This window comes from Zonotrichia albicollis, chromosome 10 (assembly GCF_047830755.1).
Source record: "Zonotrichia albicollis isolate bZonAlb1 chromosome 10, bZonAlb1.hap1, whole genome shotgun sequence".
NCBI lineage: Eukaryota > Metazoa > Chordata > Aves > Passeriformes > Passerellidae > Zonotrichia > Zonotrichia albicollis.
Genome location: NC_133828.1, coordinates 37,458,218 through 37,472,377, shown reverse-complemented (window position 1 = coordinate 37,472,377; position 14,160 = coordinate 37,458,218). Strand labels below are relative to the sequence as shown.

Sequence of the window (14,160 nt, the reverse complement as noted above, 5' to 3'; positions counted from 1 at the left end):
TCAGCGGAGCCCCTCTCTGCGAGGCTCCGGCTCGGGAAGGCGGATCCAGCGCTGAGCCCAGCTGTGCGTGGGGTCCGCCCAGGAACTGCAGTTTATGAACAAGCTGAGCCCGACTCTCCTCTCGGAATATATACAAATATGAGCGGGGGGGCTGGGGGAAGGAGCCGGGCTCTGAGAAAAGGAGTTTGAGTTTTTTTTTCTCCCCCGATGTCAATGCAGAGCTGCTCCTGGCTCCGTACCAGCCCAAGGATCTTTGAAGGGGACCTAAAGCCTGCTGCATGCATCTAATCAAAAAGGCATGGGTACTCCTGCACGAGTCTTTCATCTGAGTAAAGCACGAAAGGTAATGCCTCAATATGCCGAGCTGCCATTAATTCACTACTTTCCTCCTGTATTTTAGAAATGATCTTTTAAATAAGCTTCAACGGGCTATATTTCTAATAGGGATAATTAAAAGTTTTAGGGCAGCTTTTTCAGAAAGACCACATCAATGTGAGCTTAGCCTAAAATAGGTGCTTGCAACCCATTAAAGCAGCAGGATTTAAATGTATATGTTTTCCTGAATCAGGGCCTAAAATAATAACATAGGGCATTTAAATATCTGCTTTCTCCCCAAGATCTCCAACTGCTCTGCAAAAACCAGTAAGAAATATTATCCCACTTACAAAAGGGAAACTGTGAAATGTAGCAGAATTCTGACTTACCTTAGTTGTTTACGCAATAGATCAGTGGCAAAAGGAAGAGTAAAATCCTCAAACTCTTGCCCTGTGATCTACCCCAATCCTTCAGATCAATGTATTTGAGTGTGGCAGAGAAAGAGATGCTGTTATTAAGGTTTTTGCAGCCAAAAAAATAATATAGTTACTGAAGATACATTGATTAATTCTAATGCATACACTGTATTCTAATTCAGTGAATGTCCAGATTTTTATTTATCCATTTTACAATTTATTTTTTGATTCATTAATCAGTTTGAGGTGCATATGTAGTGTACCTATTGTGTGTGTATTCATTATGGTGAATATTTTCCTCCATTGGACTTGAAGGCCCTTTCTTTGTATCCATCTTGCTGATGATTTGCGCCCACTTGTTTTGTAAACTATTTATTTAAATGATTCTGTTAGGATGTTAAATAATGGTGTCTTCTTTTCCCATCCTCTGGGTTTAAAAAGGAAGAAGAGGAGATGTTAGATGTGGTACAGGCACAGCTGATAAACACAAAGTGCATCTCCTGTGCCATGGTGACACACACATGCCGAGGGTTGCTTGGTCTGCTCTGACTTGCTCCAGGGTGTCCAGATGCAGGTCAGCTCAGCCTGACCATGGGGAAATCTCTGCACGTCCCTGGTGTAGGCTGCCACAGATCAAACACAGCCTCTGAGGACTAAGAATGAGCAAACATTCAGAAATATGTCATTTTCCAACAAACATACTGAAACTGCTCATACTGGAACTGCTTTGTGCACAGTGGTCTCTTAGAGTGACCTGCCAAGTCTCCTCTCTCAGATTCAGAACATTTCAAAATGCCCACGGATTTCTCAGACTGCCAGTTGGATTTTCAGATGTGAACTCTTGTATGTGTTACAGGACAACAGGGTAAGGCTTGTGTTAGCAACATCACAGGTTATTCATGATCCATGGGAGCCCCCTTTAAAGCCAGGAAGAAACCCCTGCTGCCTATGAAACTTGGAGAGAAATAATGTCCCCAGCAGGAGTCCAGAGGGCTTTAAACAATGGTGGACATTGACAAAACATGCTGTAGGATTTGGAAGTACAGGAGAAGCATGGGGTATTATTTTTTCTAGCAGCAGAACCTGGGAAGGCAGCAGGATGCCTGCACAATATCACTGCAGCCAGAGACCCTGAGCTGCAGGATCTGCATTTTCCAGAATTCCAGGCAATCCCAAACAACTTCTGAGCCAAACTGAACCCTATAAAATGCTTTGTCCTGTCTGCAGAATAATCTTAGGGGGAGACTTGGGGCCAGATCTCACTGAAAAGAGAGCAAAGGCAGAAGCTGTCCCATGCAATGGCATCTTTACAAGGCAGTTGGATATCTACAGGAAGCTCTGCAAGAGAAAATTTTTGGGGAGTAATGCATGTCCTGCTCTTCCTAAACAGGCGTTTTTTAGGTGAGCAGTTTTTAGGTGGTGTTAGACCTTTTTCTTGGCAAAACAAGCTGCCATGATGACATGGGCAGAGGTTTGCTTTCCTAAACTGGGCACTGCCAGCTGCTTTCTGTGCAGGGGAAGCCTGCCTGTCTGTTCAGCCCTTGTGTGAGATTGCAGGGAGCTGGGTGTACCCTCCAGCAACCTGCACTTTTAGTCCACTGAGCTAAGGCAGGTAAGCTTTGTCTGAAGAAGAGGAGGGAAGAGAGGCTGGCACTATGCCATGAGTCACCCCAGATCAACAGGGGAGCCCCTCACCATGTGCTCCACTGGCCTGACTACCTGCTCTGTTCTGGAGAACCTGGTTATTTCTTAGACATTATGCAAGGAAAAAAAATGAACTAAAAATCCACCAAAGTTACTTGGGGAAAAGTGAGTACTCTGGGGTTTAGCTTAAAGTGCCTAAATTCACATTATACAGCTTTGCTTCCATGAAAGAACACAGTGACCTTTTGAGTAAGACACTGGGGAGGAAGAAGAGATAAATGGTTATTTTTATTGTTGGCTTGTTTATTCCTTTTGGTGTAAATTCCCCTGCTCCTCTATTAGTGGTCTGGACAGCCTCATAACTCAAGACACACTGAAGGCTGGATTTAAGCTGAGGAACGTAGGGTCTCTGCAGGGTGATTTTTAAGTTGCATTGTGGGAGCAGATTTCCCAAAGTTCTCATTTAGGAGCTGGAAGATATTTACTAGAGAAGTAAAATAAAACTTTGGACACCTGAAACAATATAGCATATGTTTAAAGGAGGGTTTCAAACAGCCTGGGCTCCCACTGTGGGAGGCAAGGCTCAGCAATCAAGCAATAGATTTGAAGCTGCCAACATGGGCACTAAATACCCCTGCACAGGGTAACCTCAGGGTGGACATGTGCCAGGCCCAGGGACTCAAACCTGTTATTATTGCCAGGGGTCAAAATCACCTTCTTGTGGCAGGAAATGTGAAGGGAGAGAAAGAAGGGAGCCATGTAACCATGCCCCAGACAGTGCTAATGGAAGGGCCAATGCTCCCAAGCTCCTCTGGAGCTCCTCCATGCTTTCAGGCCCCAGAGATCCTAGCAGGGTTTAAAATGACTGATTTCAGCAAAAGGTGTTAGGTTTACTTGTGCAATCAGGATATATCCTTCTGGTCCTCTTGATTGCCTGCACATTGCACTACTGGACTGATATCTCTTGCATCTGCATTGATCTTTTTAATCTGTTTATATCAGTAGTGTTGTCAGGCTTTGGATGAGGTCTGTGAATCTTTGTTGTTAGGACAATTTGTTTTATACTTAAAGTATTAAAAGACAGGTCTAAAGAAAACACCTAGCTGATGGGATCAAGACTTAACTTCTACTAATGAGCACAAATTCATGAGTATGGATTTGTTTTTATGTTGTGTGCTCATATTGTACTACCCCCAACTTGTCCAGGCAGTTAATTTGACCCCAGAAATGTCATCACTTCTGCATCTTATAAGCATGACCTTGGTTTCACTGTGCCATCAGCAGTGGCTCCCTGAGAAAGATGTGCACCTCGCAGTGTGGATCCAATCCAGCCTCTGTCTCCACTCTGCATTCACAAGGACACTGGCCTCAGTCCTCAGAGTGTCGACTAAATTTAAATGTCATTGCCTGGTGGCACTGAGGGTGCCCATCAGTCTCTGGGAAAAGTTCTCATTACCTTGCCCTGTCTCAGTTTCACAGGGTTTTGATGTTTGGGATCTTGGACGTGGTGCTATGGCTTGTGGTCCCTGCTACCACCTAAGGAAAAATACCATGATGGCTTTTGACATTTTCCATTCCCCTGCTACAGCTTGTCCCAGCAGTGGTGTGGTAACATTTGATGATCTGATGGCATGAGGAGTCAATCAAAGCCATCCTGAGGGACACAGCCATTCCTCCTTTGGGCACAGGTGGCCTTGTCTGCTGTGCCACAACCCCTTCTCCTGTGCCCTGCCAACGTTCCTGCACTCCAGCCACTCAGCTAATGCTCATTTTGGTAACCACACAGGATAATTGCTTTTTCTTACTGATGTCTGACTTTCATTGGAGTCTTTGCATAGTGCAGATGCACTGGCCTAAGTTCTAACTTCTCACAAACTGTATGTAACAGCTTCCTTCACCAAAGCTGCACCAATATTAAGTGGAGGTCTATCAGTCTCTACCATTTACAATGTTATTGAGTCATCTTGTTTTTTTTCTCTTCAATTCTGTCACACATCATCTGACTTTCTTCCTTTGAAGTTTTCTCATGACTTACTTTGAGCTGCTTTTGAAGCCACTTTCAATACACTTTCATTCACTGTTGATGTGTTGTACGTATTCTTTCAAAAATGTGGATTAGCTTTGGTTTTCTTGTTTTTATTTGTGGACTGAGATATGCTGTTGCTGAAAGGGATGGAAACCACTGCTACCAATTTCAGACTCAGTGAAACTGAATGATTTTCCCCACCCCAAGAGTCACCCATATCTCTTTTCCACTCTTTCTCTGGAAAATTAACAAAATGCTGATTTTCCTACACCTTAGTACTCATTTCACTCAGATATTTAGATGATAGAAATACATCAATGAGGAGCCTGAACTCACCCACTTTTCTGCCTGCACTCTGCCATGCTGAAGCAGCTACTTGTGCCTTTTACTGACAGTTCCTTGACATTAATTCCTCTTGTGTATTTTCCTAGGGATCCTAAGCAATCAGTGTTTTCTGCTGCATCCACCACACCCCAAGGACATCACACAGAGACAGATGCCAGGCTCTTCAGTGAGGATCAGCCTTTGAAGACCAACAGCACAGCCTGGCATCACTTCGGCTGCCGGGTGCCCCTGGAGAGCAAAACCTTCAGTTCTGGAGGAATTACTCTGTAGAGGGAAATAGGAGCAGTTTGACAGCCTGACTCATGATCTTTGTATTATTATTACTGGTAGTGAAACTATGATAGGATCCAGGAGCCTGAACCATGGATCAGGAATGTGCTTTTGAAGAGAAACTCCTGGCCTTGCTGCTTTGGCTTGTGTTACAAGGCAGTCTTAAGGCAGGCACACATGGGGGTTTTTTTCAATAGCAGCTAAACTGGAAGCTGTGAAGGGTGGCCAGTCCCTGGGAGTGGGCTAGAGGCACCCTAAAGTTATCAGCTAAAATATGTGTGGTGTGGATGGTGGGTTCTCAGCTCCATGAATCCATTCTGTCCTGAACCTCCCTGCTTTGGAGCACTGGCACAGCCAGCTCCTGCACAGGATATGCAGTCAGCAGGAATATTGGCTGGTTTACTCTCTCTTCCTGAGGTTACTGAAAGGCTGAGGGTGTCGCAGGATAGATGCAAAGCAGAGCCACTGCTTTAGGTGTTTTCATTCTGGTTCTCAGTAGCATGAGGGTTGTTGTTAGTAGTTTTATTATCTTTTAAATCTAATTACTTCTAGGAAGTTGAAAGATGAGGAACTCAAAATGAAGATACTGATGAATAATGTTGTGACAAAGGGGAAAATATCTGAAATATTTCTCATTAATATGGCTTTTTTTTGAGGTGTGTTATTTGCTAGAGCAACACAGGCTGTTAAAAAATCCAATAAGTACACATAAAACAAAAAACACCAGGAAACTAGTTTATAAGGTAATATAAGGTAATATAACTTTCTTCCATCAAAAAGCAGTTTATCCAGTATAACAGTAGGATTAAAACAAATAGATTTACATAATAGAAAAGATGGAGTTCCCTGTTTTCCAGAGACTGTCATGGGAATCAGGGGCAGCTTCAGAAGGGACTTGTAGGTAGGAAGTTGAGTGGAGTTTGCCTACTTTTAGTTGATGAACAAGGGACCTGCTGCCTAGTGAAGATGCTGAGCAGCAGGAGAGTGTGCTGGTTAGATTGACCTGCAGGAGGTTGGACTCACATCCTGACAAGAGGGGATCCAGGGGGATCCTGGGTACATGAGTGGTTGTGCCTAATTAGGGGGGAAGCATACTGCTTATTTTGACCAAAGTAGGCAAGTCCTGGAAGTTGTCCTGAGAGCAGCACTGTGCTGTGAGAAAATACTGTTATCCCACTTTGCAGGCTGAGGTAGGGGAATGTGGCTCAGGAAGAGGACTTTGGTGTTTATGGAAGATCTCTCCATTGCACATGTTTTTTTCAAGACATCTCACTCTCCTCTGAACTCTCCAGGCTGTAATGTACCTGAGGGCTACCCAGGCTCCCAGTCATCTTAATTTAAGCACTTCTACCACTACCCTCATCCTATATATGCAATGTTTTAACTCTTTTCCACATTTTTTAGTATATGAAGAAAATTTAAAGGTGAAAATAGTTTTTGAAATCATAGAATGCAAGACCTACAATATATTACTGTACTTTATTGATGATGTTTTTTTCCATAATAAAAATATTTAGTACAAAGTATGATATCCTGCATGAGTTTCATATAAATATTTCCATTATATAACTGATAGGGATCAGAAAAATTTAAGCATGCACATGCTGCAAATGCAAGTGTAATTGATACAAGGTATGTATCTTGATGTACATCTTGAGTAAACATAAGAAAACCATAGCTTAATGAAAAACAGACTGTGTCTTACAACATGCAATCGTGCTTTTACATCTGAACTGGACCTTGGGTTTAGAAAACAAATCTTAAATCAGTCCTATTCAGAGGACAAATCACAGTTCGCATATTTGTAAAAAACTTTTGTTTTAGGAAAGCCTTCTGTGGAAAAGCTTGGGAAACTCCATCCAGCTACGGTGGTGGAGGGGTGGGAAAGGATAGATTGAGGTATCAGTTCAAACAATCTGAGGAAAAAGTTGCATAAACATTGAAGACAACAGAATAGAAACCAGACGCCAAATATTAATTCATAGGGTCTTCAAAGGGGATTTTGAGATTTATTTTAATTGTTGTTGAAAGAAAAAGATTAATTTTTGGATGAAAAATGTATGCAAATTCATCTCTGGTCAACACTACAAAAACCCCATTTCCTACACAAAGCAGAAAAAAGCAAAGCAAAGAAACCCATAATATCAACTTTGTAATCCCCCAAAATGGCCTTTAACCTGGGTTTGAAAAGAGTAGGAAAAAAGCTACATAAGAATAATAAAGAATGTAGTGCCTGAATCAAAGGACATGAATCTGGTGCAAGAATGGGAAATCTCAGGGCCTGATGTGATATGTAAACCAGGGAACAATGACGCTGTTCCTGAGTGTCCAAAATGGTATTTGGAGAATGAGGAATAAATAGGACCAACCTCTTCATCCAGTCTGCCAGTCCCACAGGGACTGTGCAGGAACCACGGGATCACTAGGGAATAAACCCAATAGTGAAAATGTATATATGTATAAATCCACGGTGTGTGATGTTGTGTAGGGGCTGAAGGGTGGGCTTCCTGAACATCTCATCAAAAAGACAGACAGGGAATGACAGAAAGGCACAGGGGGGTTTTTTCCTGCTCAATGAGAAGAGATGAGATGGCTGGGGCTTTCATTAAATAATGTCAGATGCTTCCCCAGAGCTGAACTTGGCAGATTTTACCTACTCTAATCCTGAGGAAGTGTGGCAGGATGGGACATCCTTGGGTGTTCCTCAGCAGAGATGGTGGGCAGCAGAAAGCATCTCTGCATGTAGAGCACTGTTGGGAAAGAGCTGATGGAAAAGGCTGGCAGCCAGGAGGGTGAGGCAAAAGGAACACAGCACGACCGAGTCCTTCACTCCTACCAAAGGGGTGACTGGGGAAATAACAGGCTGGTGGGCTTTAAAAAAACAACCCGAGCTGCCTAATGCTAACAAACATCCTGTGGGAAAGTTAATGGCTGCTGAAAGAGACTCAGCAAAGGAAAGTGACGAATCTTGCTATAGATGAAAGATGAGAAAGTATCCGAAATATTTCCCGTTAGTATGGAATTTAATTTTTGTTTAAGGTGTGTTATTTGCTGTAACAATGCAGGGTGTCAAAAACCCCAACCAACCAACCAATGAAAAAATAAACAGGAAAGGTGTGTGAAGCATGGCATGAGAAACTCTTCAGTGACCTGAGGACTAAAAGGGGAACAACGACACAAGCAAATTTTAGAAATAAACATTTAAAGCTGTAAGAGTGCGGCTGAGGGGCCGGGGGAAGCTTTGTCCCGGCCAGGGACAGGAGGCTCAAAGCTGCCTGTGGGGGAGCGGAGCACGGTCCCAGCGAGGGGTGCCCGTGCACAGGGGCACGAAGGAGCCCCTTCTGGGCACCAGGGCGGGCAGGACGCCCTCAGCGCCCCCGGGTCGAGCCCGCGCACGGGCACGGGCGCGGCGAGGGCGGTGAGGGCCGTGCCCGCCGGGCTCGCCCCCGCCCGCAGCCCGCGGACACACCCCGACCCGGCCCGGCCCGGCTCCGGGAGCGGCCATGGCTCGGCCGGAGCCCGGCTCAGCGCCTGCGCGCAGCGCCGCGGCCGAGCCCCCGAGCCCCATGGAGAGCACCGAGCCCGAGCCGAGCGGCAGCCGCCCGGAGGAGGAGGAAGAGGAGGAGGAAGAGGAGGAAGAAGAAGAGGAGGAGGAAGACGAGGGCGCCCTGCCGGGCCCGGAGCAGCCCTTGGCCGCGGTGAGGGTGCGGAGGGCGGTGGCGGAGGGGCAGCGTCCCCCTCCCCGCGCTCTCGGCCTGCTCCGCCGGGCGAGCACCGGGCTTTCCTGAGCGCGCTGCCCGCGCCGGGCGGGGAGGGTGGCGGGGCTCGGGGGGCCGGGCGCTCGCTCGGCGCTGCCCGCCGCGGCGGGAAGGGGCTACAGGTGGGTCCAGCCCTTCCTTCGCTGCCTGGGGCCGAGCCCTGCTCGGCGGAGCGCGGGGCAGAGCTGTGCAGCGTGACCCTCTGAGCTGCGGGGTTCTCTTCGCAGCCCCGTCCTGGCCGCTGTGAGAGAGCGTTGTGCACCCTCTGCCCTGGTCCCTAACGTCAGATTATTGTTTATTATTATCAGTTATGGTTTTATCTTCCCCTCCCCCCTTAATTTCACAAGTGACTCCCCCTCCCTGCTCGGTGCAGCTCTGCCTTTTCATGGTGGGCGTGTGGTCCTTACTGATTTCTGGCGGCCAGTGTGTAAAAGATAACGATCCCCCTCTGAGAGATTAAAATAAAAACATCTTGGTCCGGATATATTCTGTTTCCTGTGAAAGGGGAGAGGTGGCTACATGTGTCCCGAGTGTCCTGAAGAGGAATTCACTGGTAGCTGGGAAGTGTTTGGATAGAAAATACTGGGGTTAGTGTGTTTGTTTTTTAAAAAAAGGTTACTTTGTTACCTGTAAAGAAAAAATATTTCTCATTTCTGTATCCTCCTGGCTCAGGGTGGTTTTTGGTACCTGAAGTTGTCCGTTTGTTGACTTTTCTGTTTTCTCCCTAAAGGAGGTTTCCAGTTTTCACTTGCAAATGTGATACAGAACATAGGTATAAAGCAAAGCCCTGTCAAAGCCTTTATTCCACAGAGGCTTGTCTTATTTGAACAAATGTGGTGTAGGAGAAGGGGAGGCAAGGTTAGTAGCCTTTGCTTTGTGTGGTTAATGTTACATGAATCTTTATTTTCCTCTTCTTAAAAGATGGAAGATTGTTTGGCAAAGAAAATGGAAATCACGGTTTCAGAAGCTGAAAAACGGACTGGGAGGAATGCCATGAACATACAAGAAACATACACTGCTTACCTCATTGAGACTAGGTGGGTGATGAGAGCTCAGTCTCAAGCGTACATGGATGTGCCATTCTAAACAGATTTTCCCTCCTTCCACCCCTAAAAATAATCAGGTACAGTTGATGAGAGGATTTAGCTGTTTTGTGCTTTGTGGTTATCAACCCACTCTGGAGGATCTTTTCCTGTGAAAATTTGGCAGCTGATCTCCAGTTCAGTACTAGTGTTGGTTTTGTGTATTTGTGTACTGTTATTCTTCATTTGGAGCTAGGTGGAAAAATGTGTGTTTGAAAGTTGTTGCATTGAAATGGTGCCAGCAACTGCTTGGTTATTTTGTGGACATAAGTTGGACACATTTATGCATGTATTTGTGAGAGAGGTCTAAAGTAACTGTTAGGCTTGCTTGAGATGACAAGAAAGAGAGAAGTCTCATGACTTATGTCATGTGGTCCAAATTTATTGCTCAGCTTATATTTGAAGTGTTTTGCTTGATCTGATTACCACATACTCCTTGTAGATGGTTTAAGGGTTAGAGTTAGCTAACTATTTCCTTTTTTCATGCTAGCTTGAACTTTCACTGGGGAACTTACTGCTCTTAATCTTCTTGTGTTAACAAGAGGAACACTACTGGTGTCATAAACATTCTCAGTACCACAAGCACAAAATTTCAAGTAATGAATAGTAGCAAAACTTTAAAATCTAACTTATCCTTACTTTCCAAACAGTAACAGATGACTCCTTTTAAGTGGGGTCATGTTACTCAGCTGAAGCAAGAATTTCAAAATTAGACTTTGTTACGAGTTTTGTTTAGCTCTTCTTTATACTACCAGTTTTAACCTTTGGGCCTTGACTTTGGAATTATCTTCTGTACAAAGAAAACCTTTTGAAACAAAGCAGTTGCGTTTTGCAAAGGCTCTGAAGAGTTCAAATTGTAAAACTGACACATAAGCCTTGTATCTGCTAGCAAAAAGGCCTCTTAGCTTGTTTAGCTGATGGACACACCAGTCACACTGATTGCAGGCCTGCTGGGATAAGTTTGCTGTATTTTGCTAAACTTAAAGAACAGAGTCCAAAACAGACATATATTTTTCAAATATCGTAGCTCTTTGACAGTTGCTCAGATGCTTAAAAATACCTTTACAGTGTATTGATATTAAAGATCACACCTTCTCATGTAAGTAATGTTGTTTTTATTGTAATGATATTTCTGAAGGAAAAGAGAAGAAAATTGGAATCATTGGGGCCTGACTGTGATATGAAGTGTGCTCTGGGGGCAGATTTATGCAGCCCCAGAACATGCTGACTGCATCTCCTTTTCCAGTCATCCTTGCATTACTTTAGAGTTGCTCCCACTGCTCTTTCCCAGTTGTTCTTTCATAGTGGCAAAGCTGTACTTTGCTGGCCAGATTGTGTTCTTTCATTAGGATTTATTTTACTCTGTGGTCAGCAAATACCGAGACCAATTACATGTTTGTCACAGAGCGATTTGAAAATGTGTGTTTGTCACATCTGTAATAAAATAGGTTCTCTATTCCTTTTGCTGAGAAGGCAGAACTTCTTGCATAAATATAATTGGTGGCTATTAAATGTGCTTCCTGCTGAGCCTGTAGCTGTAGGTGGGCTTCACAGTAATTTGTCTGGGTAATAAGATATTTTGTAGCTGAAGAATAAAACTGTTTATAGTAATGTAAAGGGAAGACCACTTAATAATAGTTGCATTATGTTTATGTGAACTGGGGTTCCACCATTACTGCTATCTAGAATTTAATTTCAGTTTGAATTGAGGAATTCTATCTGGGTGAATTAGAGACACAAGATGGATACAATTTCGACAATTTGTTATAGAACAGGAGCTGAGTGCTGAAACCTTTAACACATGAGTTTCACTGGTGCTGGTGAAAATGTTTTCAAAATGCAAGTGATGGTGTTACTTTTTTTTTCCTTTTTGAATGAAAAGACTTAACTACTATGCTCACATTTTTGTGTGACTTTTGTTGATTTTTTACTAATGTGCTATTATACTTTGATGTAGATATATTTCTTTGAGACAAAACAAACTCCATTGCTGTAGACTGCAGAGCATCAACAAATTCCAAGGCTTGTGTTTCCTGAAAACATCTTCTTGTTTTAGACCTTTCTGCATTACCTAATTAGATTTTTTATTATGAGCTATTTCCATTCAATTAGTCATAATGTCAGTTTGTTTCACAGCTTCTGTTAAACTATACAGTTATTTAAAAATAAATCAATTTTTATATTCTCCCTGTGAGAACAGAGGTCACTTCTACCTATTTGTGGGAAATGGCATTAAGGCAAGTACATGTTCTTAAGAAGTGCAGCTAAATATTCCTTCTTGAGATGTGCTCAGCATATCACTTGCTTTCTGTAAGGGAAGTAGCAAATATCCAGGATCTTACTTAAATCCAGACTTGCTTGTTAGAATTTTAGGCAGCTGTGTCTTACATCAGAGTCTGCATGAAACTACAAGAACTCAGGTGGAATAAACCCCTGAGTGGGACTCCTGGCTTTGTACCTGTTATTTCCATGACAGAGCTGAAAGTTAATCAGAATGCAGAGCACCTCTAAAGTGCTCTGTGGTATTGCACTTTTAATTATAGGCCATACAGGGAATGCTTTTTTTCCCTTGGTCTCCTTTAAAGTAAACTGTTTCTTCTGTAGTAGTAGGACACTTCCATTTAGTTCACTTTCCTTTCATCTCTGCTGACTAAAAGATTTCTATCCTGACCTTCCCAATCAAACAATATGATGACTAGCATGTATTTTTTTTTTTGTTCTGTTTTAAATGTGACTTTAGGAAAAAGTAGCACAAGTTTGTGCAGCCTGCTCTCCAGCCACTTAACAGCAGATTCCCTGGTTTCCAGTCCTACTAGTCTTCACTTTCTCTTGCAGTAATTTGACAAGGGGGTTCATTTTATTTCCTTTTTACTCCCACAGTATGGCTGGGAAGTTACTAGTCTTGTTTCTGGTTACAGTCTTTGGAAAGTTTTTCACTAGTTAAACAGTGATAGGAGTGTTACCTGCTTCTCTGTTAAGACCTTGGATTGCCCATCTTAAGTGTGAGAACTTCTAAAGAAAGTTTCTGTGAGAGAAATGGACTTGGAAATCAGTAACTGGCCAGGCCACAGTTCAGTGATAGCAGTGCTGCACTGTGGGATTTCAGGAGTTTTTCCTTTGTTTTATTTTGTTTAATACCTTTCTCAAAGTTCCCTTCTTCACACTGGGCTAGGTGAAAAGCCCAGGTATGGGTTTCCTGAGAAGAGGCACAGGATGAATGCCCACAAAGGACAAACGTTGTCTTCTGATAGAACAGTAAAGGGCAGAGTTTGGCCAATGGGAGTCAGGAAGACTTGTCCAAAGTACTCCAAAGAGGTGTGAGGGAAAAAGTAAATTCAGCATGAGCTTTAAACAGGGGAGAGTTGGGAGCTAAAAGAAGACTGAGGTTTTGAGAACCTAGTTTTCTGATGATTTTTACTTGATAGAAACTATGAATCATTCATCTTCCTGACAAATGTATGTTTTAGTTAAATACAGTAAACTGGGTGACAGTACAAAAAAACCAAAGAATCACCTGGCTGTGGAAAACCTTCTGGCAAGAGAAATGCTTCCTTGTCATACAGCTTGCCAGGTAGAAGAGCAGTTATTAAACATCAGCTGTCTGAGAGGCCTAAATACATAGACTATTTCTAAATAGCTGCTGGGAAAAGTTGCCCATCCCTCTAAAATGGTGTTCCTCTGCACAGGGAGTGAACTTTGCCCACTACAGGGAGTGGAAGTGTCACTTCTCTTACACTGGAAGGTCAAAGGTTGAAAGCAGAGTTACTGCTTCTGCCATTGCAGAGATGATTGCTTTTACAAGGAAATAAACCTGTGTATTTCCTTCTTGTCTGATTTAATACTTCACAGCCATTTGTCTTTATTGCATTCAGAATTATTTAATGGCTCATTTAAGATAATTAGTTTTAAATGAGAAGTGAGAAGAGGTTAATTAGATGGACTAAAGTTTTCACATTGACACTTTGAATTAAGGCAAATAAATGAGACATGAAGTAATGTAATCTTTGAATTGGTTATGATAGCATCAGTTATAAATGTAAAAGCTGAAGGTTTTAATTTTGTCTTTTTAATTTTTTCAGGCAGGTTGGTTGGTTTGATGAATAACTTGCATTGTTAAAAGTGTCATTAAAGGGAAAACATATGGTTTTCCTGCCTGAAGACTGTACAAGTATTATATTGTGTTTTTAGAACCAAAACAAATTGAGAAGTTTGACTGAACGTCAACAAGTGATTATAATCTTAATTGAAACTGGTCTGCAATACTTGCATTTAATGGGGAAGTTCATAACATGGTCTGAAAAATT

The 14,160-nt window shown here is 43.0% G+C and overlaps 1 protein-coding gene across 2 annotated transcripts in view; it reads left to right on the top strand.

Annotated features, from left to right (window-relative positions):
* Positions 1 to 8,310: 8,310 nt before the first annotated feature.
* SNX4 (sorting nexin 4) overlaps positions 8,311 to 14,160 on the top strand; it is a 33,017-nt gene continuing 27,167 nt past the window's right edge. Inside the window, exons 1-2 of one of the 2 annotated variants that reach the window (XM_014273114.3) lie at positions 8,311 to 8,714; positions 9,696 to 9,811. In XM_014273114.3, the coding sequence (XP_014128589.1) occupies positions 8,520 to 8,714; positions 9,696 to 9,811 (311 nt within the window). In that variant the 5' untranslated portion in view covers positions 8,311 to 8,519. The remainder of the gene's footprint in view (positions 8,715 to 9,695; positions 9,812 to 14,160) is intronic. The other variant, XM_005495526.4, reaches the window with a different exon arrangement.